This window comes from Oncorhynchus kisutch, linkage group LG25, assembly GCF_002021735.2.
Source record: "Oncorhynchus kisutch isolate 150728-3 linkage group LG25, Okis_V2, whole genome shotgun sequence".
In the NCBI taxonomy this organism is placed as follows: domain Eukaryota; kingdom Metazoa; phylum Chordata; class Actinopteri; order Salmoniformes; family Salmonidae; genus Oncorhynchus; species Oncorhynchus kisutch.
Window position 1 is genome coordinate 7373821 of NC_034198.2, and position 21881 is coordinate 7395701.

At 43.8% G+C, this 21881-nt stretch overlaps 1 protein-coding gene across 1 annotated transcript in view; it reads right to left on the reverse strand.

Moving 5' to 3' along the window:
- LOC109870556 (unconventional myosin-Id) overlaps positions 1-21881 on the reverse strand; it is a 122911-nt gene that overhangs the window by 44590 nt on the left and 56440 nt on the right. The window contains exons 12-16 of the mRNA XM_020461116.2: positions 18583-18653; positions 16960-17034; positions 16572-16704; positions 16041-16207; positions 13797-14004 (exon numbers count right to left, since the gene is read on the reverse strand). Coding sequence (XP_020316705.1) covers positions 13797-14004; positions 16041-16207; positions 16572-16704; positions 16960-17034; positions 18583-18653 — 654 coding nt within the window. The remainder of the gene's footprint in view (positions 1-13796; positions 14005-16040; positions 16208-16571; positions 16705-16959; positions 17035-18582; positions 18654-21881) is intronic.

Sequence of the window (21881 nt, forward strand, 5' to 3'; positions counted from 1 at the left end):
GTTATTAAATATACAGTTGAAATCGGACGTTTACATTGGAGTCATTAAAACTTGTTTTTCAACCACTCCACAAATGTCTTGTTCACAAACTATAGTTATGGCATTACTTGTGTCATGGACAAAGTAGATTTTTCCAACAATTGTTAACAGACAGATTATTTCATCACAATTCCAGTGGGTCAGAAGTTAACATACACAAAGATGACTGTGCCTTTAAACAACTTGGAAAATTCCAGAAAATGATGTCATGGCTTTAGAAGCTCCTGATAGGCAAATTTACATAATTTGAGTCAATTGGAGGTGTACCTATGGATGTATTTCAAGGCCTACCTTCAAACTCAGTGCCTCTTTGCTTGACATCATGGGAAAATCTAAAGAAATCAGCTAAAAAAAATTGTAGACCTCCACAAGTCTGGTTCATTCTTGGGAGCAATTTCCAAACGCCTGAAGGTACCATGTTCATCTGTACAAACAATAGTACACAAGTATAAACACCATGGGACCACACAGCCATCATAACGCTCAGGAAGGAGACGCGTTCGGTCTCCTAGAGATGAACATACTTTGGTGCGAAAAGTGCAAATCAATCCCAGAAAAACAGCAAAGGACCTTGTGAAGATGCTGGAGGAAACCGGTACAAAAGTATCTATATCCACAGTAAAAACGAGTCATATATTGACATAATCTGAAAGGCAGCTCAGCAAGGAAGAAGCCACTGCTCCAAAACCACCATAAAAAAGCCAGACTACAGTTTGCAACTGCACATGGGGACAAAGATTGTACTTTTTGGAGAAATGTCCTCTGGTCTGATGAAACAAAAATGTAACTGTTTGGCCATAATGACCATCCTTATGTTTGGAGGAGAAAGGGGAGGCTTGCAAGCCGAAGAACACCATCCCAACCGTGAAGCACGGGGGTGGCAGCATCATGTTGTGGGGGTGCTTTGCTGCAGGAGGGACTGGTGCACTTCACAAAATAGATGTCATCATGAGAAAGGAAAATTATGTGGATATATTGAAGCAACATCGCAAGACATCAGTCAGGAAGTTAAAGCTTGGTCGCAAATAGGTCTTCCAAATGGACAATAACCCCAAGCATACTTCCAAAGTTGTGGCAAAATGGCTTAAGGACAACAAAGTCAAGCTATTGGAGTGACCATCACAAAGTCCTGACCTCAATCCTATAGAAAATCTGTAGGCAGAACTGAAAAAGCATGTTCGAGCAAGGAGGCCTACAAACCTGACTCAGTTACACCAGCTCTGTCAGGAGTAATGGGACAAAATTCACCCAAATTATTGTGGGAAGCTTGTGGAAGGCTACCCGAAACGTTTGACCCAAGTTAAACAATTTAAAGGCAATTCTGCCAAATACTAATTGAGTGTATGTAAACTTCTGACCCACTGGGAATGTGATGAAAGAAACAAAAGCTGAAATAAATCATTCTCTCTACTATTATTCTGAAATTTCACATTCTTAAAATAATGTGGTGATCCTAACTGACCTAAGACAGTGAATTTTTACTAGGATTAAATGTCTGGAATTGTGAAAAACTGAGTTTAAATGTATTTGGCTCAGGTGTATGTAAACTTCCGACTTCAACTGTAGCTAAACAACATTGATTTCTGCCTGTTAGCTTTTATTAATTTAACCTACAAAGTACAAATACACAGAATATAATGCCAAAAAGATGTCTTAAGTATCCAAAATCTAATCTAAGATTCGCTACAGTAAGATTCGCTACAGTAACACTACGGTCCATTCAGAGGCCACCTCTATTCTAGTGGATCAATCACACAGAGATAAATGAAGGACAGTCAAGAGTGAACTGTCCCTCACTGATGACCTCAAACTCCCCTTTGCCCCTCCATTTCGCTGCCCTAGCGGACTCATAAATAATGGAGGACGGAAGAGATGAGCCTGCAGGAAGCCCGTTTTAGGAGTATCACAGCACGGACATTGTAATGTATTGTCCTGGCCACATCTGCAGTCCTCATCCCTCCTTGCAGCATGCCTAAGGCACATTCACGCAGATGAGCAAGAACCCTGGGCATCTTTCTTTTGGTGTTGTTCCAGAGTCAGTAGAAAGGCCTCTTAGGTGTCCTAAATTTTCATAACTGTGACATTAATTGCCTACCGTCTGTAAGCTGTTAGTGTCTTAACGACCGTTCCACTGGTGCATGTTCATTAATTGTTTATGGTTCATTGAACAAGCATGGGAAACAGTGTTTAAACCCTTTACAATGAAATCTTGGAAGTTACTTGGATTTTTTACAAATTATCTTTATAAGACAGGGTCCTGAAAAAGAGACATTTCTTTTTTTGCTGGGTTTACTTCAAGGTCTCAGAACGAGTGACGTCACCGATTGAAACGCTATTAGCGCGCATCAACTAATTAGCCATTTCACACCAGTTACACTCACCCCCTTTGACCGCCTCCTTTTCCGCAGCAACAAGTGACCGGGGTCAACAGCATCAATGGGATCAACTATTTTTTCTCCGAATACAAATCGCTTTCTTTAAGGCAGTCATTTTACTTACGGCCCTTGGAAATGACCTGCATGTCTGCAGTTATAAAAAAGGTTTAAAATGCAATATATTGATTTACAAATACAAATCAAAAGGTGTTTGTTTGTGGATAGTGAATTGCATTTGTGGAAAGGAATTTACATTTGTGGATTGGTGATTTACATTTGTGGATTGGTGATTTACATTTGTGAATACATTTGGCATGATATTGATCCCATAGATCTACTCCTACACTGAACAAAAACATAAACGCTACATGTAAAGTGCTTGTCTCATGTTTGATGAGCTGAAATAAAAGATCACAGAAACGTTCCATACACACAAAAAGCTAATTTCTCTCAGATGTTGTGCACAAATGTGTTTACATCCCTGTTAGTGAGCATTTTATCTTTTGTCAAGATAATCCATCCACCTGACAGGTGTGGTATATCAAGAAGCTGAATAAACAGCATGATCATTACACAGGTGCACCTTGTGCTGAGGACAATAAAAGGCCACTTAAAAAATGTGCAGTTGTCACACAACACAATGTCAAATAAGTTTTAAGGGAGTGTGCAATTGGCATGCTGACTGCAGGAATGTCCACCAGAACTGTTGCCAGATCATTTTATGTTAATTCCTCTACCGTAAGCTGCCTCCAACGTCGTTTTAGAGAATTTGGCAGTACATCCAACCGGCCTGACAACTGAGGGGGGAGGGCGGGGTGCTGAGGAGTATTTCTGTCTGTAATAAAGCCTTTTTGTGAGGATAAACTCAGTCTGATTGGCTGGGTCTGGCTCCCCAGTGGATGAGCCTACGTCCTCCCAGGCCCACCCATGTGAAATCCAATGTATTTCAATTGAATGATTTCCTTATATGAACTGTAACTCAGCAAAATCTTTGAAATTGTTGCTCATTGCATTTATATTTTTGTTCAGTATATATAGCGCATTTGGAAAGTTTTCAGACTTCATCCACATTTTATTAAATTACAGCCTTATTCTAAAGTTGATTAGAATCAATCCACACACAATAATTACAAAGCAAAAATGACAAAAGCAAAAACTGGTTTTTAGACAAAAAAATAATAATATTACATTTACATAAGTATTCATACTCTTTACTCAGTACTTTGTTGAAGCACCTTTGGCAGCGATTACACATGTGTATTTGGGGAGTTTCTCCCATTCTTCTCTGCAGATCCTCTCAAGCTCTGTCAGGTTGAATGGAGAGAGTCGCTGCACATCTATTTTCAGGTCTCTCCAGAGATGTTCGATTGGGTTCAAGTCCGGGCTCTGGTTGGGCCACTTAAAGACATTCAGAGACTTGTCCCAAAGCCACTATTGCATTGAATTGGCTGTGTACTTAGGGTCATTGTCCTGTTGGACGGTGAACCTTTGCCCCAGTCTGAGGTCCTGAGCACTCTAGAGCAGGTTTTCATCAAGGATCTCTCTGTACTTTGCTCCATTCATCTTTCCCTCGATCCTGAATAGTCTCCCAGTCCCTGCCACTGAAAAACATTCCCACAGCATAATGTTGCCACCACCATGCTTCACCATAGGACGGTGTCAGGTTTCCTCCAGATGTGATGCTTAGCATTCAGGCCGAATAGTTAAATATTGGTTTCATCAGACCAGATAATCTTGTTTCTCATGGTCTGAGAGTCCTTTAGGTGCCTTTTGGTAAACACCAAGCCGACTGTCATGTACCTTTTACTGGGGAGTGGCTTCCGTCTGGCCACTCTACCATAAAGGCCTGATTGGTGGAATGCTGCAGAGATGGTTGTCCTTCTGGAAGGTTCTCCCATTTCCACAGAGGAACTCCGGAGCTCTGTCAGAGTGACCATCGTGTTCTTGGTCACCTCCCTGACTAAGGTCCTTCTCCCCCGATTGCTCAGTTCGGTCGGGCAGCCAGCTCTAGGAAGAGTCTTGGTGGTTCCAAGCTTCTGCCATTTAAGAATGATGGAGGCCAGTGTGTTCTTGGGGACCTTCACTGCTGCAGAAATGTCATCCCACTCTTCAGAGGTGGAGACACTCTAGACCCAAACTGCTACAGACCTATATCTATCCTACCCTGCATCTCTAAGGTCTTCGAAAGCCAAGTTAACAAACAGATTACTGACCATTTTGAATCACATCGTACCTTCTCCGCAATGCAATCTGGTTTCCGAGCTGGTCATGGGTGCACCTCAGCCACGCTCAAGGTCCTTAACGATATCCTAACCGCCATCGATAAGGGACATTACTGTGCAGCTGTATTCATCGACCTGGCCACGGCTTTCGACTCTGTCAATCACCACATTCTTATTGGCAGACTCAACAGCCATGGTTTCTCAAATGATTGCCCCGCCTGGTTCACCAACTACTTCTCTGATAGAGTTCAGTGTGCCAAATCGGAGGGCCTGTGTCCGGACCTCTGGCAGTCTCGATGGGGGTGCCACGGGGTTCAATTCTCGGGCCGACTCTTCTCTGTATACATAAATGATGTCGCTCTTGCTGCTGGTGATTCTATGATCCACCTCTACGCAGACGACACCATTCTGTATACTTCTGGCCCTTCTTTGGACACTGTGTTAACTAACCTCCAGACGAGCTTCAATTCCATGCAACTCTCCTTCCGTGGCCTCCAACTGCACTTAAAAGCAAATAAAACTAAATGCATGCTATTCAACCGATCATTGCCCGCACCTGCCCGCCCATCCAGCATCACTACTCTGGACGGCTGTGACTTAGAATACGTGGATAACTACAAATACCTAGGTGTCTGGCTAGACTGTAAACTCTCCATCCAGACTCACATTAAGCATCTCCAATCAAAAATTTTATCTAGAATCGGCTTCCTATTTCGCAACAAAGCTTCCTTCACTCATGCTGCCAAACATACCCTCGTAAAACTGACCATCCTACTAATCCTTGACTTCGGCGATGTCATCTATAAAATAGCCTCCAACACTCTACTCAGTAAACTGGATGTAGTCTATCACAGTGCCATCCGTTTTGCCACCAAAACCCCATACACTACTGCGACCTGTATGCTCTCGTTGGCTGGCCCGCACTTCATACTCGTCGACAAACCCACTGGCTACAGGTTATCGACAAGTCTCTGCTAGGTAAAGCCCCGCCCTATCTCAGCTCGCTGGACACCATAGCAGCATCCACTCGTAGCACGCGCTCCATCTCACTGGTTGGCCCCAAAGCCAAATCCTCCTTTGGTCGCCTTTCCTTCCAGTTCTCTGCTGCCACTGACTGGAACGAACTGCAAAAATCACTGAAGCTGGAGATTCCCATCTCCCTCACTAGCTTTAAGAACCAGCTGTCAGAGCAGCTCACAGATCACTGCAGCTGTTCATAGCCCATCTGTATACAGCCCATCTATCTAAATCATCCCCATACTGTATTTATTTATTTTGCTCCTTTTGCACCACAGTATCTCTACTTGCACATCCATCTTTTGCACATCTACCATTCCAGCGTTTAATTGCCATATTGTAATTACCACCATGGCCTATTTATTGCCTTAACTCCCTTATTTGACCTAATTTGCACTAACTGTATATAGACTTTGTATTCTTTTTTTCTACTGTATTATTGACTGTATGTTTTGTTCATTCCATGTGTAACTCTGTGTTGTTGTACAGTGGGGCAAAAAAGTATTTAGTCAGCCACCAATTGTGCAAATTCTCCCACTTAAAAACATGAGAGAGGCCTGTAATTTTCATCATAGGTACACTTCAACTATGAGAGACATAGTATGAGTGATGTTATGGGGCTGTTGCTGGGCAACACGGACTTTCAACTCCCTCCAAAGATTTTCTATGGGGTTGAGATCTGGAAACTGGCTAGGCCACTCCAGGACCTTGAAATGCTTCTTACGAAGCCACTCCCTTGTTGCTCGGGCGGTGTGTTTGGGATCATTGTCATGCTGCCCAGCCATGTTTGAAACCCAGCCACGTTTCATCTTCAATGCCCTTTTATTTTTATACCCCGTTTTCTCCCCAATTTCGTGGTATCCAATTGTTTTTAGTAGCCACTATCTTGTCTCATCGCTACAACTCCCGTACGGGTTCGGGAGAGACGAAGGTTGAAAGTCATGCGTCCTCCAATACACAACCCAACCAAGCCGCACTGCTTCTTAACACAGCGCGCATCCAACCTGGAAGCCAGCCGCACCAGTGTGTCGGAGGAAACACCGTGCACCTGGCAACCTTGGTTAGCGCAGCCACAGGAGTCGCTGGTGCGCGATGAGACAAGGACATCCCTACCGGCCAACCCCTCCCTAACCCGGGTCGGTGCTAGGCCACGGACCTCCCGATTGCAGCCGGTTATGACAGAGCCTGGGCGCGAACCCAGAGTCTCTGCTGGCGCTGCAGTACAGCGCCCTTAACCACTGCGCCACCCGGGAGGCCCTTCAATGCCCTTGCTGATGGAATGAGGTTCTCACTCAAAATCTCACGATACATGACCCCATTCATTCTTTCCTTTACACGTATCAGTCGTCCTGGTCCCTTTACAGAAAAACACCCCTAAAGCATGATGTTTCCACCCCCATGCTTCACAGTAGGTATGGTGTTCTTTGGATGCAACTCAGCATTCTTTGTCCTCTAAACATGACAAGTTGAGTTTTTACCAAAAGGTTATATTTTGGTTTCATCTGACCATATGACATTCTCCCAATCTTCTTCTGGATCATCCAAATGCTCTCTAGCAAACTTCAGACGGGCTTGGACATGTACTGTCTTAAGCAGGGGGACACGTCTGGCACTGCAGGATTTGAGACCCTGGCGGCGTAGTGTGTTACTGATGGTAGGCGTTGTTACTTTGGTCCCAGCTCTCTGCAGGTCATTCACTAGGTCCCCCCGTGTGGTTCTGGGATTTTTGCTCACCGTTCTTGTGATCCTTTTGACCCCACGGGGTGAGATCTTGCGTGGAGCCCCAGATCGAGGGAGATTATCAGTGATCTTGTATGTCTTCCATTTCCTAATAATTGCTCCCACAGTTGATTTCTTCAAACCAAGCTGCTTACCTATTGCAGATTCAGTCTTCCCAGCCTGGTGCAGGTCTACAATTTTGTTTCTGGTGTCCTTTGACAGCTCTTTGGTCTTGGCCATTGTGGAGTTTGGAGTGTGACTGTTTGAGGTTGTGGACAGGTGTCTTTTATACAGATTTTTCTTTCAGTGTATTTGTCCCAATCATTTTGGTCCCCTAAAATGGGGGGACTATGTACAAAATGTGCTGTAATTTCTAAACAGTTCACCCGATATAACTAGTAGAAAAACAAAAGAATGGGGATGGATTTTAGCTAGCTAACGTTGGCATTGCTAGCTATTTTGATGAACTTTGTTAGTTAATGACAACATTGCCAACTGTCTAAAGTAAATTTGATGGCAAAGTAGTTTCCTACTGAATATTTGACTACTTTACCAATGTCTTCGTATTTCCAGGCAATAGTGTAATTTAGACGAAACAGTAATTAAACCTAGACATTCTGGACGGAGGCTACCACCACTTTCGTGCACCACTATGGCGCCGCCGGTGAAAGGCGGCTTGAGAACGTTCATAACAATGGCATGACGCGACCGAGTGACGGAGGTGAAACCTATGAATACTTTTGTAGCTCACTGTATATGACTCTGGCTAACATCATTTGAATGAACATTCTACATTACCATGGAAATTATTGCATCGTGTTCCCATGAGTTTACCAGTCAAATTGCCAGGGATAGACGTTCCAAGATCGTTCTATTCATTCTATTTCTATGGTCACACACACCACCGGCCTCTGTCCATCCCCCGCCTTGCTTGGTGTGCAGGCTGCGCAGCAAACAAGTATCCAAGTTTAAACAAAGTTTAAATAAAACATGTCGACTATCCATATATCCTAAATGATCATGATATTATTCAAATGGTACAATTATTTCAAATGCCGATGGCTCTATCTCCCACACACACTGTTGCTTGGCTGTGCTTAAACACAGAGGGGCAGACGGTGTAGAATTATCACGAGTGGGAAGGTGGTGAGAGGAGAGGAGACGACACCCAGGGGAGCGTGGGTAAATCAGGTCAATAACAAGGCCGAAACTCCCTCCTCTCCAGTAAAGCTATCTGATCATCCTTTAACAGACTCCCTCCCTCCATCATGGAGTCGTACTAACCACACACTCCCATGGCTCTGGGGATCCAGATTTACGAGCTCGTCAAAGCCAAATTGGGGGCGTCTCGGGCAGACAAAGTGGGACAGATTGGTACGGCTTTATTAGGGCACTTTGAAATGCATTTTGGGTAGAGAGAGCCCGTCCAGCACAAATCACATACAGATGTAGGATCCTGCCACAGCAGGAAAATAATCCTGCATCAACAGGAAATGTGAATTATTACATTTTTGTAGGGAAAAATCTAGTCTGGAATTTCAGAAGCCTCAAATACACTACACGTTTTCAAATTCCTGCAAACTTTCCTGCAACAAATAAAATGTTATGTCACATGCGCCTGCATTGTTGGTTAAAGGCTTGTAAAGTAAGCATTTGACAGTGAAATGCTTACTTACATGCCCTTCAATCCATCCGTAAAACAAGCAAGGGGGGTTAGCAATAACATTTATAGTCTCTGACTAAACATGCTAAACAAAATATCCTTCATGTCGTTCCACAAAACAAATCAAACATGGAAAGACCGGCGAGGCGACACACTTGACTGCAATCAAATGCCGAGCGCCACTATTTCCCTGTCCTCCCGGGACATTTGTTTTTTCCAGTGAAATGCTTAATACACCGAGGTGGGCGGAGACGGCATCAAGCAGAGTGTGTGACACAATTTATCAAGGGCACCACGCACACACACACACACACACACACACACACTGACCTCAGGCAAGCACTGGGGACACTGGGCCGAGACACTGGGCCAATGGGTTTTTCGGATAAATCAATCCAGCTCGGGTGAACACCACCATCACCACATGCTCAAGGCAGTGGCTTGCTCCAAAACCCTCTCTAGACTAACATCCTCTATACATGTCCATTATGTTCCATCATTTGGTTCATGTATTGTGCGGAATTGAGGTTAAAATAGAATAGACTCTTTGTCATGTTGATCGATACAAATACTGATGGAAATCATTGGAATTTGTTAGCAATTTGCGTTGCCTCCATGGACAGAATGTCAGCCACTAACTGAAACAAATAAACCTTTAGAAATGAATGCTTGTATCTTACAGTCAGGTCTGTTACTTATAACATACTGTATTATACATGAATAGACATGTCAAAGGATAGAAAGAAAAGGGCCGATTCCATGAGGAAATAGAGAGAATGGCAAGTGAAGGTCATATCAGAGGAAAGCAGTGCACCTTGGCTGGGAGCCAAACCTTGGTTGCCATGGCGAGAGCCCCCTGTCTACCCATATCCTTCCACACTTTCGAGGAGATGCATTGCTGTCAGGTCAGTGGATTGTTTTGAGTGTAAAACGCCCGGCACTATTTTCTCTTCTTGTTGTTAGTGCAGTGAATCCAAGTGTGAATTATTATACTCAAATAGCCTGCAACGTTTTTTTCTGGTGAGAATCAATTACATTACCAACTCAAGGATACACAGACCAGGATTTATGAATAAAATATAAGCCGGTATTAATTTATTTTGCATTGTATCTCAAATATAAAAACACTATTCATGTATAAGTGTTAGTGAATTCAAAAGGACACGTGCCTGAATGTGTTTCATTCTTTAACAGTGGGAAGTTGTTAGGAGGTTGTTGAGGCAGTGTGAAATTGCAGTAAGAGAATACTCAAACGGTTACTGAGCATAGTTGACAGCACAGTGGTAAACAAAGAGCATCAAAGAACACAAGATGTGAACACGGATGAGCCCCGAGAGACGGAATGGAAAAATCCTTCAGTATTAATCAAGAGATATTTCATCATCAAAGTCTTCCACAACAACAGAGGGTGCAGGTACAGCATCTCCCTAAGCGAAGCCAAAGTCACTGATACAAGGAGTGACAAGAGAAACATGTTTCCCTTTGATTTTGTCTGGAAGAGTGACCATTTTGGGAGGTAGCAACTGTAGGTGTTTTGCAGGTGCCATGCATTTGTAAATAAGTAACAGAACACTTCACACGCTATTTTAATAATGCCTACATCAGATTAATTAGGATCAGGTTAAGTACTGCTGAGGCGTGTGGATAGAGGTGGGATCAGTTCTGGCCCAGTCGGCAGATTGTAGGCTAGGCTAATGCTAGCCTACAGTCTCACTGATAAATCCAGAGTCGCTCAGACACGTAACAACAACAATTAAAGGGGCAATGTGCATTGCAACATCCATTTTTGGACTTATAAATGAATGATATGTACCCATTGATTCTTGAAGAATATACCTTATAAATGCCTCATGGGTGTTGCTCAACTGGCGTATCCCATCAGAACCCAAAAATATAAGCTTGTTTTACTCCAAATGTTTGTAAACAAAGTAAATGTAAAAACTATCATTTTGATATCGTGGAGGGTCAGTCCTTACCTCCATAGCTCAGTCTATGGAATTTGAGAATGGTTGCATTTCTCCAGCCCCATCCCTCAGATTTTTACGGAACCAGGGGCGGTGAGTACGCGTTGTTATTATTTTTTGGTCTGCGGATTGCAGCTTTAATTCCCTGGCTCCCAATACACAGGGGACTCTCTCATGTCTCCCTCTCTCTCTCTCTCTCTCTCTCTCGCCATTCCCAGCCCTGACAGACACCGATGTGGACGGATGAGCTTCAATTTATGAAATACTCATTAAAAAAATGGGGAAGCTCATGAATCATTCATAAAGTATGTATTTGTGTTGGATTGTAGTATTTAATCCCCTTTAGGTTGGTTCAGATTGGGACTATTGCCCCTTCCTGAGGATAAGGCTCTGATTGTAGTATGGATGCATGCTTGTGTGTTCAACTGACTGCACAGTCCACACTAGGGAGTGTCTAGTGGAGCAGATATGGACCACTGATTGCGGGATGTAGTGCAGTCAGTCAGTGGCGAGGGCAGAGTTGATAGCCGTGAACGTGAGGGTGGATTCAGTGGATTCAGAGTTCTATCCGCTTCTATCCGCGGGGAGGAGAAGAGAGCCAGAGCGGAACGGCTTTGACGGGGGCGGAAACGAGGAACGACGGAGCAAAAGGCAGTGTGAAATGAGACGCGGCGGGAGAGAGTCAGGGTGCAAGGAGGGGCGAAGTGGCGGTAGGGAGAAAGGCCACATTGTGTACTAGAACCAAATATGGAGAAGGGCACCTCAAATGTAATATATGGGATCCCTCACTCCTTTATGTGTAGGGTGCAGACAATGACAGGGTATTGTGGGTGTCTGGGGAAGGAGGCTCATAGGGGGAGGGGAAGAGAGCTTGAGGTACTGCCACCCCTGGCATGGTGGGGCCTGTTGGCATAAGCCACAGTGGTGTGCCAGCTGCTGATAAGGGGATTGCTTGGCACAGATGATGAGCTGTGTGTGTAGGGGGCAGGGTGGAAAATAGAGTCAAATACACTAACATTAGAGGTCTATTTTGCTTATTTGTGGAGGGTGGTGAATGGGAGTGTGTGTGGTCCTGGGTGCTTCTTCTTTTTGACTGAGCGAGCCCTATACCATTCCTTCAACCCCAAAACCTCTCTTTGGGTCGAACATCTGGAATTCATCTCTGGTCTTTGTGCTTGGTTATCAAAGTGGCGACATCCTTTGAGATAGTCCTAAGAGAGAATAGGAACACACGCCGAGCTCGTCTGCCGGGCAGCCCAACCGGGGCCCTGTAGATCAATACAGAGGCCAAACAATCAATCCTGCAACGAAGCAATTTGGTTGCTTTAACCCTTTGGTGTCTGCGGGCAGTCATATTGCAGCCCAGTCCTTGGAGAGAGCTGTCCGAATGAAAGGTGTTGTGAACAAACGTAGTTGTACTCCTAGCAATTTGAGTAGCAATAACATGCGCGGTAAATGTATAGCCCGTCAATCTTCATTCTGTCACCAATCGTATGAATGGCTCCCAGGTGATTGAATAAAATAGGGGCTCAAATCCCAAACAAGAAGAAGGAAACATGAAACGGAGCAGTCAGATGCTGACAAATGGACGTTTTGATCTCTGTATCTGTCAGTCAGAGGGGGCATTACCTTTTGAGAAGGTCAGCTAGATTTGACAGCAAAATGACAGGGCCACATTCAACACTACACTCTAAAAAAAACTATTTCCTCCACCTATTCCCATCTATACAGAAGTATTATACAGTATGTCTTAGGCTAGGCTGGCTTAATGGGTGTGTAATGGCACATGTTATGACACATGCTATCATTCTTACCAGAGGTGTCTGAAAGTCAGTGGCGCATTCTCGTGCACAACACAATCACATGACTTTCTTTACCAGCCAATCAAGGGAGGAAGATCAATATCCATATCCCAATTATATAGCATAGAGAACATTAAATGGAGAATCGGACTAAATGGAGCAATAACATGGGATTACATTCTGGTCTGTATCAATGTCGTAAAACTGTCTTTATGATAGAAGGTGCACACATATACGAAATAGATTTTCCCTATGGCTCCAGCATATTCACACTGTTACATAGCTAATGGTTTATATTAAGATTCATATCTCGTTTTCCATCCTCTGAATGCTCCCATAGCACCTCAGGAGCTGTGGTATATTTGTAATATATTCCAACTATTATAAGGGGTCAATAATAAGGGTTGAATGGCTTTAGGGTTATGTGAACATTATATTCTCAGTCCCAGAGATTGTTTGTTCTTTTACTGTGCAGGAATGCCGGCGGCTTCCCAGAAGTCTGCAGTGCGGATGTGTGGACCTCTGCTCTTTTTTATCCTCCAGCACATTTACTGAGCTGGGGTTGTACGGGCTGATAGAACCCAGAGAGAGAGAACCCAGAGAGAGAGAGAGAGCTAACTCTATAATAATTTTAGGCCCAGAAAATATCTCGGCGCATAGTGGCATATCAAACCTCGAGAGTTGGCTATTCATATGAAAAGTACAGAGTGTGAATTTAAATGAGAACACAATGAGTGTTAAAGAAACAAGATAATGAGGTTACTGGAGAATAGGTAGCTTTGACTAGTAATCCATCTCCCTGATAGAATGATGTTAGTGACAGTAGTGGCTTTTCATTTCTCATTGTCAATAGGATATGGAATATAATACGTGTACACTATTGAATTTAACAGATTTACCTGGAGACGTCACACCTATACAATGTTACCACTCGACATAGGACCGTTGCCATGGAGACCAGGCCAAGGGCCAAAGGTGACAACATTGAAACTGACCTTCTGAAGGAAGAGGACTATTCTCCCAACCATTTCGTCCCTCTGCTCCTCCAGGCAGAAGAGGGTGCGCGGCGTGCGGACGAACACCTTGGTCTTGCCGTAGGCCACGTCGTGCTCGAAGCCGCAGCCCTGCACCAGCCTCTTCACTGCCTCTTTGTCCGACGGGAGGTCGTGATTGGGCCACGTGAACTCCGAGATCATCTTGTACCTGAGGGGGCGGAATGGAGGCAGAGAGGGTCCAATATTAGTGGGCCTCAAAACGCTTTAGCACCATCGCTAACCAGAGTGGTTCTGATAGTTCAGAGCAATGCAGTAATTGGGTTTATTGCTGCAAACAGTGTGTTAACTGTTCCTCACATTGGACTAAATGACTGACTTTAATTCCCAATTGTGTCTGCATCACTCTTCTTCTTTCACAAAACATACTTTGTTGAAGTGATTGGTTCTTTGACAGTGACTCACAGAAAAAAATTCCTAATTTATTATGTAAAACAAGTGTGTGAGTGCACACGTTTGTATGATTGAGAGACAGAATCTCATTTAGTTGTCTACGGTGTCGTCTAGTCTAATCTGATGCAAGAGACTTGCAGCATCGTAAGTGACAACACTGCTGTCACATAGCATCATCACATCGGCTTGTGAGTGGGCGCTAAGGCCCTCCTCTCCTCTGCAAAGCTCTCTATGATTTAGTCCAGTACTGACTGGATTCTGCTTTACCAAACTCAAGGTCAGCCCCGGTCTATTCATTTAGTCACGATTTGGTGTTATTAAGAGTACTGGATGTACACTACCGTTCAAAAGTTTAGGGTCACTTAGAAATGTCCTTGTTTTTGAAAGAAAAGCACATTTTTCGTCTATTAAAATATCAAATTGATCAGAAATACAGTGTAGACATTGCTAATGTTGTAAATGACTATTGTAGCTGGAAACGGCAGATTTTTTATGGAATATCTACACAGGCGTCCAGAGGCCCATTATCAGCAACCATCACTCCTGTGTTCCAATGGCACGTTGTGTTAGCTAATCCAAGTTTATCATTTTAAAAGGCTAATTGATCATGAGAAACAGATGCCTCACAAGTCCTCAACTGGCTGCTTCATTAAATAGTCAACAGATAGTCAACGTCAACAGTGAAGAGGCGACTCGAGGATGCTGGCCTTCTAGGTAGAGATGCAAAGAAAAAGCCATATCACAGAGTGGCCAATAAAACGAAAAGCTTAAGATGGGCAAAAGAACACAGACACTGGAAAGAGGAACTCTTTCTAGAAGGCAAATGCTGATGCTCCAGATACTCAACTAGTCTAAAGAAGGCCAGGTTTATTGCGTCTTTAAAATCAGGACAACAGTTTTCAGCTGCCCTAACATAATTGCAAAAGGGTTTTCTTAATGATCAATTAGCCTTTTAAAATGATAAACTTGGATTACGTAACACAACGTGCCATTGGAACACAGGAGTGAAGGTTGCTGATAAATGGGCCTCTGGACGCTTATGTAGATAATCCATTAAAAAAAAAATCTGCCGTTTCCAGCTACAATAGTAATTTACAACATTGACAATGTCTACACTGTATTTCTGATGATGTTATTTTAATGGACAAAAAGTGTGCTTTTCTTTCAAAAACAAGGACATTTCTAAGTGACCCTAACCTTTTGAACGGTGGTGTACGTAAATGAATGTCATGGTATAATGGTAGAGAAAAAAAAGAATGAAGGAATGTTCAGTTGGTGAGCGGATCGAATACAGAGGCAGGAAGTAGTGACACCGACACATTGAAAGCATAAAATGAATCAGAAGTGATCATTGTGAGGTTCATATTGTTGATGAATCCTGTCTCAATACGACAGAGCATGTTTCCCCCCCCCCCACTAAAGTGCAGCGCGTCAACTGCATTCGATGGAAAAGACACGTCATTAAAAACACACCCACTCTGTTGCAGGGCTGTTTTCCTGAAGGGCAGGGCACAGGAACATTGTGTTGGAGGGGGCTTGTATTCACAAAGAGGGAATTGTTTAAGAAAATCTTCAAATTAAATCCCCCGGTTTTAATGCATTTTTGTAACTTTGCACAATGATTTTGCTCTGGGAAAATGTCCCTGTCAGACTAGGAATGTTGCTATCGGATGGGGATCAGGCCTTTTATATCATAATGAATAAGACCATATGGAAAGGAGGGAGTTGACCCTTAATCACCACTACTCGGGACCTGATTCTCCTTCTACCTGGAGATGAGGTTTAAGCTCGTACCTCTGGAGGAAGCGGGGGTACTCCTGGCGGTTGGCGAATCCGGCGCGGCGCACACGAACGTTCTCCAGTAGGCCCAGGTACTCGACCTGGTGGCGACAACGCTCGTACTCGAACAGCAGGGGCGACTTGACGTCGTTGGGCTTGATGCAGCGCACATAGTAGGGCTCCTGTACACACAAACCACCAGGGGGACCACAGTGAGGAGACACAGTGAGGAGACACAGCGAGGAGACACAGCGAGGAGACACAGCCCCCCCCCCCCCAGTCTCCTATCCTCTATCGGCACGAATGTGGAACAACTGTACAGGTGAAAGCTAATTCCTATAGGATATCCAACATGTTTTTTTTTTTTTAAGACTTTATTTTTGTTCTTTTTTTTTTTACATCCTGTGAATTTACATGTATAATTTCAGAGGAGTAGACTATTGAGATGAACTCGCTCTGTCAAGTCAGTAGTACACGTTCTCAAAAAAAATGTCATGTTGTTGTTGGCCAATGAAATAGTTGCCAGGAGGTGGCCACAACCCTCACCTTGCATGCCAGGTTCTCCACCAATGCGATCATGGAGTTCTTAAAGAGGGTGGCGGCCGTTAGGGGTCGTTTGGTGACCTCAGTGATACTCAGCTTGCCCTCCGGCCACATCATCTTCAGCACTGGGTTGGAGCTACGGAGAGAGAGGAAGAGAGGGGAAGAGGAAAAGAGAGGGAGAAAGAGAGGAGCGGGGGAAAAAAGAGGGGAGGAAAAATTGGTTATCAGTGCATCATAGAAGGCTACAGTGGGACCATGAGATAGGGAGGGAGGAGGGCGAGAGGAGAGGGGATAGCAGGTGGTTATCAGTGCATCATAGAAGGCTGCAGTGGGGCCATGAGATAGGGAGGGGTGAGAGGAGAGGGGATAGCAGGTGTGTGTTGACTCTAACCTGTTGTACAGTAGCCTTTTAAAGTCCTGGAAGAGAGTGTCCTTGTTCTTGTCGATGAAGCCAACCACAGAGTACCTGCGGTAGTACAAAGTAGACACACACTTTGATCATCTTTTTCAGACACTAAGACAACATACAGCACCAAAGACGGTGCTTAAAGACAACAGCGTCTCCTAAAACCTACTCAGAAATTATTACAATGGATGAATCACAGAAGAATTAGAGAACAAATCCTCTGTTTCCAGAAAAACAGTGGGAATGTAGGAGCCATCAGTAAGACCCAGGAGGAAACTGGCCCATTAAAGGCCTGACTCCACAGTCTCAGGCTGTATCTCAAATGGCACCCTATTCCCTATATAGTGCACTACTTTTGACCAGGACCCCATTGACCAGAGCCCTATGGACCCTGGTCAACAGTAGTGCACTATATAGGGAATAGGGTGCCATTTGGAACGCGGTGGGTCTCAAGTTTGAGTACTCTCTGAACCAGTTAGGCAGGCAGAGTGGATGTCACAGTCCATGGTATTTATCTCTCATATTTAAAGACATATAATTGATGTGTATTTTCTTTAATTCATGTAATTCAGGGCTCTGTGAAGCAGACGTTGGTCTCAGTATGACTCCCTGATAAAACAAAGGTTAAATAAAAAGATATTAACCATGGGGATGTAGCTTGGCGATGCTGGGCAGGACAGACATGCAGGCGTTGAGGATGACTTGCATACTGTAGCATACACAGCTGGTGATTTGGTTGATGATAGTGTTTGATGATCTCATGTTTTTGTAATGATGAGAGTGATGGGGTCACCTTAGGGTCATGATAGGGGCTGCACCAAATGCTTGATGTATTATAATAATTGATTATGCTTAGGTTGTATTAATAGAAGGGGAGGGGTTATAAGACCCCTCCCACACTACATTTATAGAGTCCTGGACTACAGATTAGCAATATATATATTCATTATAAGGTTTAATATTGTTCCCCAGTTATTTTCTAGTCTTTGCCTCTTACAAGAAACGGTCTGAGAGCTGTGTGAGTTATTGCAGTGAAAACAGGGTGTCTGTGAGAAAGCGCCTCAAGGCTAAAAGAGATTCATAGACACAGAACCCTGCAGGGGAGTGAAAGAGATAAGAGACAAGTCAGACATACCACTATAAAGCAACTTGAGGAGTGGAAAATTACTGCTGAGCCCTTAGAAAACACAAACTATTGTTCTCTCCTGCAGGTTTGTACAACTGTATATGCATGGGTTTGGTCTCATGAGTAGAAGGTGTTGACGTAGGCAGTTACGTCACTATGGGTTGACTGCAAGCACATTAAAAGCAAATTGGACTTTTCCAATTTTGCAGAACTCAGTAGAGACATCAGTTGTATGTGTGATGTTTGATCTCTGACTTCTATCTACAGCTGTATTTAGATTTTTTTTTTTATTCTGATTTATAAGTGCACATTTTGAGTGTTCTTTATTTGTTAAGTAAATAACGGAGCCCAGAAAATGGAAACCAACAAGGGTATTTAAACAACAAAGTGAAGTGTAAGGAAGTCACTTCTGCCACCACAATGACTGATAACAAAAGGGTGGTGCCATACAGTACTGTACACCACTGTATACAGGAACTTACACGACATCCCCTGCATAGTGCCGGATACGGAAATCTCTGTCAAACTCCAAACTCTTGTCTGTCGGGGAGAGCTGTGGATGGAGAGAGAGAGAAATTGAGTAACAAACCTGGGGAAGTAGGGAGGGATACATTCAAACAGCCAAGGAGGTGAGTTTACTTGACTCTGCCTAGGAATCTAATAGCTCCTATGCAAAGGAGCGAAAACAATGGGGCACTTTAGTCTGTAATATTAAGGGCATCTATTTTCAGATGTGCTATGCTACATTTTTCTTTACTGGAAAGCATCTTCCCCAGATATAACATCCTGTATCCCCATTAGAGAGAGAGAAGCTGCTTCCCCAGATATAACATACTGTATCCCCATTAGAGAGAGAGAAGCTGCTTCCCCAGATATAACATACTGTATCCCCATTAGAGAGAGAGAAGCTGCTTCCCCAGATATAACATCCTGTATCCCCATTATTGAGAGAGAGAAGCTGCTTCCCCAGATATAACATCCTGTATCCCCATTAGAGAGAGAGAAGTTGCTTCCCCAGATATAACATACTGTATCCCCATTAGAGAGAGAGAAGCTGCTTCCCCAGATATAACATACTGTATCCCCATTAGAGAGAGAGAAGCTGCTTCCCCAGATATAACATACTGTATCCCCATTAGAGAGAGAGAAGCTGCTTCCCCAGATATAACGTACTGTATCCCCATTAGAGAGAGAGAAGCTGCTTCCCCAGATGTAACCTACGGTACTGTATCCCCATTAGAGAGAGAGAAGCAGCTTCCCCAGATATAACATCCTGTATCCCCATTAGAGAGAGAGAGAAGCTGCTTCCCCAGATATAACATACTGTATCCCCATTAGAGAGAGAGAAGCTGCTTCCCCAGATATAACGTACTGTATCCCCATTAGAGAGAGAGAAGCTGCTTCCCCAGATATAACATACTGTATCCCCATTAGAGAGAGAGAAGCTGCTTCCCCAGATATAACGTACTGTATCCCCATTAGAGAGAGAGAAGCTGCTTCCCCAGATATAACATACTGTATCCCCATTAGAGAGAGAGAGAAGCTGCTTCCCCAGATATAACGTACTGTATCCCCATTAGAGAGAGAGAAGCTGCTTCTCCAGATATAACGTACTGTATCCCCATTAGAGAGAAGCTGCTTCCCCAGATATAACATACTGTATCCCCATTAGAGAGAAGCTGCTTCCCCAGATATAACATACTGTATCCCCATTAGAGAGAGAGAAGCTGCTTCCCCAGATATAACATACTGTATCCCCATTAGAGAGAAGCTGCTTCCCCAGATATAACATACTGTATCCCCATTAGAGAGAGAGAAGCTGCTTCTCCAGATATAACATACTGTATCCCCATTAGAGAGAGAGAAGCTGCTTCTCCAGATATAACATACTGTATCCCCATTAGAGAGAGAGAAGCTGCTTCCCCAGATATAACATACTGTATCCCCATTAGAGAGAGAGAAGCTACTTCCCCAGATATAACATCCTGTATCCCCATTAGAGAGAGAGAAGCTGCTTCTCCAGATATAACATACTGTATCCCCATTAGAGAGAGAGAAGCTGCTTCCCCAGATATAACATACTGTATCCCCATTAGAGAGAAGCTGCTTCCCCAGATATAACATACTGTATCCCCATTAGAGAGAAGCTGCTTCCCCAGATATAACATACTGTATCCCCATTAGAGAGAGAGAAGCTGCTTCCCCAGATATAACATACTGTATCCCCATTAGAGAGAGAGAGAGAAGCAGCTTCCCCAGATATAACATCCTGTATCCCCATTAGAGAGAGAGAAGCTGCTTCTCCAGATATAACATACTGTATCCCCATTAGAGAGAGAGAAGCTGCTTCCCCAGATATAACCTACTGTATCCCCATTAGAGAGAGAGAAGCTGCTTCCCCAGATATAACATCCTGTATCCCCATTAGAGAGAGAGAGAAGCTGCTTCCCCAGATATAACATCCTGTATCCCCATTAGAGAGAGAGAGAAGCTGCTTCCCCAGATATAACATACTGTATCCCTATTAGAGAGAGAGAAGCTACTTCCCCAGATATAACGTACTGTATCCCCATTAGAGAGAGAGAAGCTGCTTCCCCAGATATAACATACTGTATCCCCATTAGAGAGAGAGAGAGAAGCAGCTTCCCCAGATATAACATCCTGTATCCCCATTAGAGAGAGAGAGAAGCTGCTTCCCCAGATATAACATACTGTATCCCCATTAGAGAGAGAGAAGCTGCTTCCCCAGATATAACATACTGTATCCCCATTAGAGAGAGAGAAGCTGCTTCCCCAGATATAACGTACTGTATCCCCATTAGAGAGAGAGAAGCTGCTTCCCCAGATATAACCTACGGTACTGTATCCCCATTAGAGAGAGAGAAGCAACTTCCCCAGATATAACATCCTGTATCCCCATTAGAGAGAGAGAGAAGCTGCTTCCCCAGATATAACATACTGTATCCCCATTAGAGAGAGAGAAGCTGCTTCCCCAGATATAACGTACTGTATCCCCATTAGAGAGAGAGAAGCTGCTTCCCCAGATATAACATACTGTATCCCCATTAGAGAGAGAGAAGCTGCTTCCCCAGATATAACGTACTGTATCCCCATTAGAGAGAGAGAAGCTGCTTCCCCAGATATAACATACTGTATCCCCATTAGAGAGAGAGAGAAGCTGCTTCCCCAGATATAACGTACTGTATCCCCATTAGAGAGAGAGAAGCTGCTTCTCCAGATATAACGTACTGTATCCCCATTAGAGAGAAGCTGCTTCCCCAGATATAACATACTGTATCCCCATTAGAGAGAAGCTGCTTCCCCAGATATAACATACTGTATCCCCATTAGAGAGAGAGAAGCTGCTTCCCCAGATATAACATACTGTATCCCCATTAGAGAGAAGCTGCTTCCCCAGATATAACATACTGTATCCCCATTAGAGAGAGAGAAGCTGCTTCTCCAGATATAACATACTGTATCCCCATTAGAGAGAGAGAAGCTGCTTCCCCAGATATAACATACTGTATCCCCATTAGAGAGAGAGAAGCTACTTCCCCAGATATAACATCCTGTATCCCCATTAGAGAGAGAGAAGCTTCTTCTCCAGATATAACATACTGTATCCCCATTAGAGAGAGAGAAGCTGCTTCCCCAGATATAACATACTGTATCCCCATTAGAGAGAAGCTGCTTCCCCAGATATAACATACTGTATCCCCATTAGAGAGAAGCTGCTTCCCCAGATATAACATACTGTATCCCCATTAGAGAGAGAGAG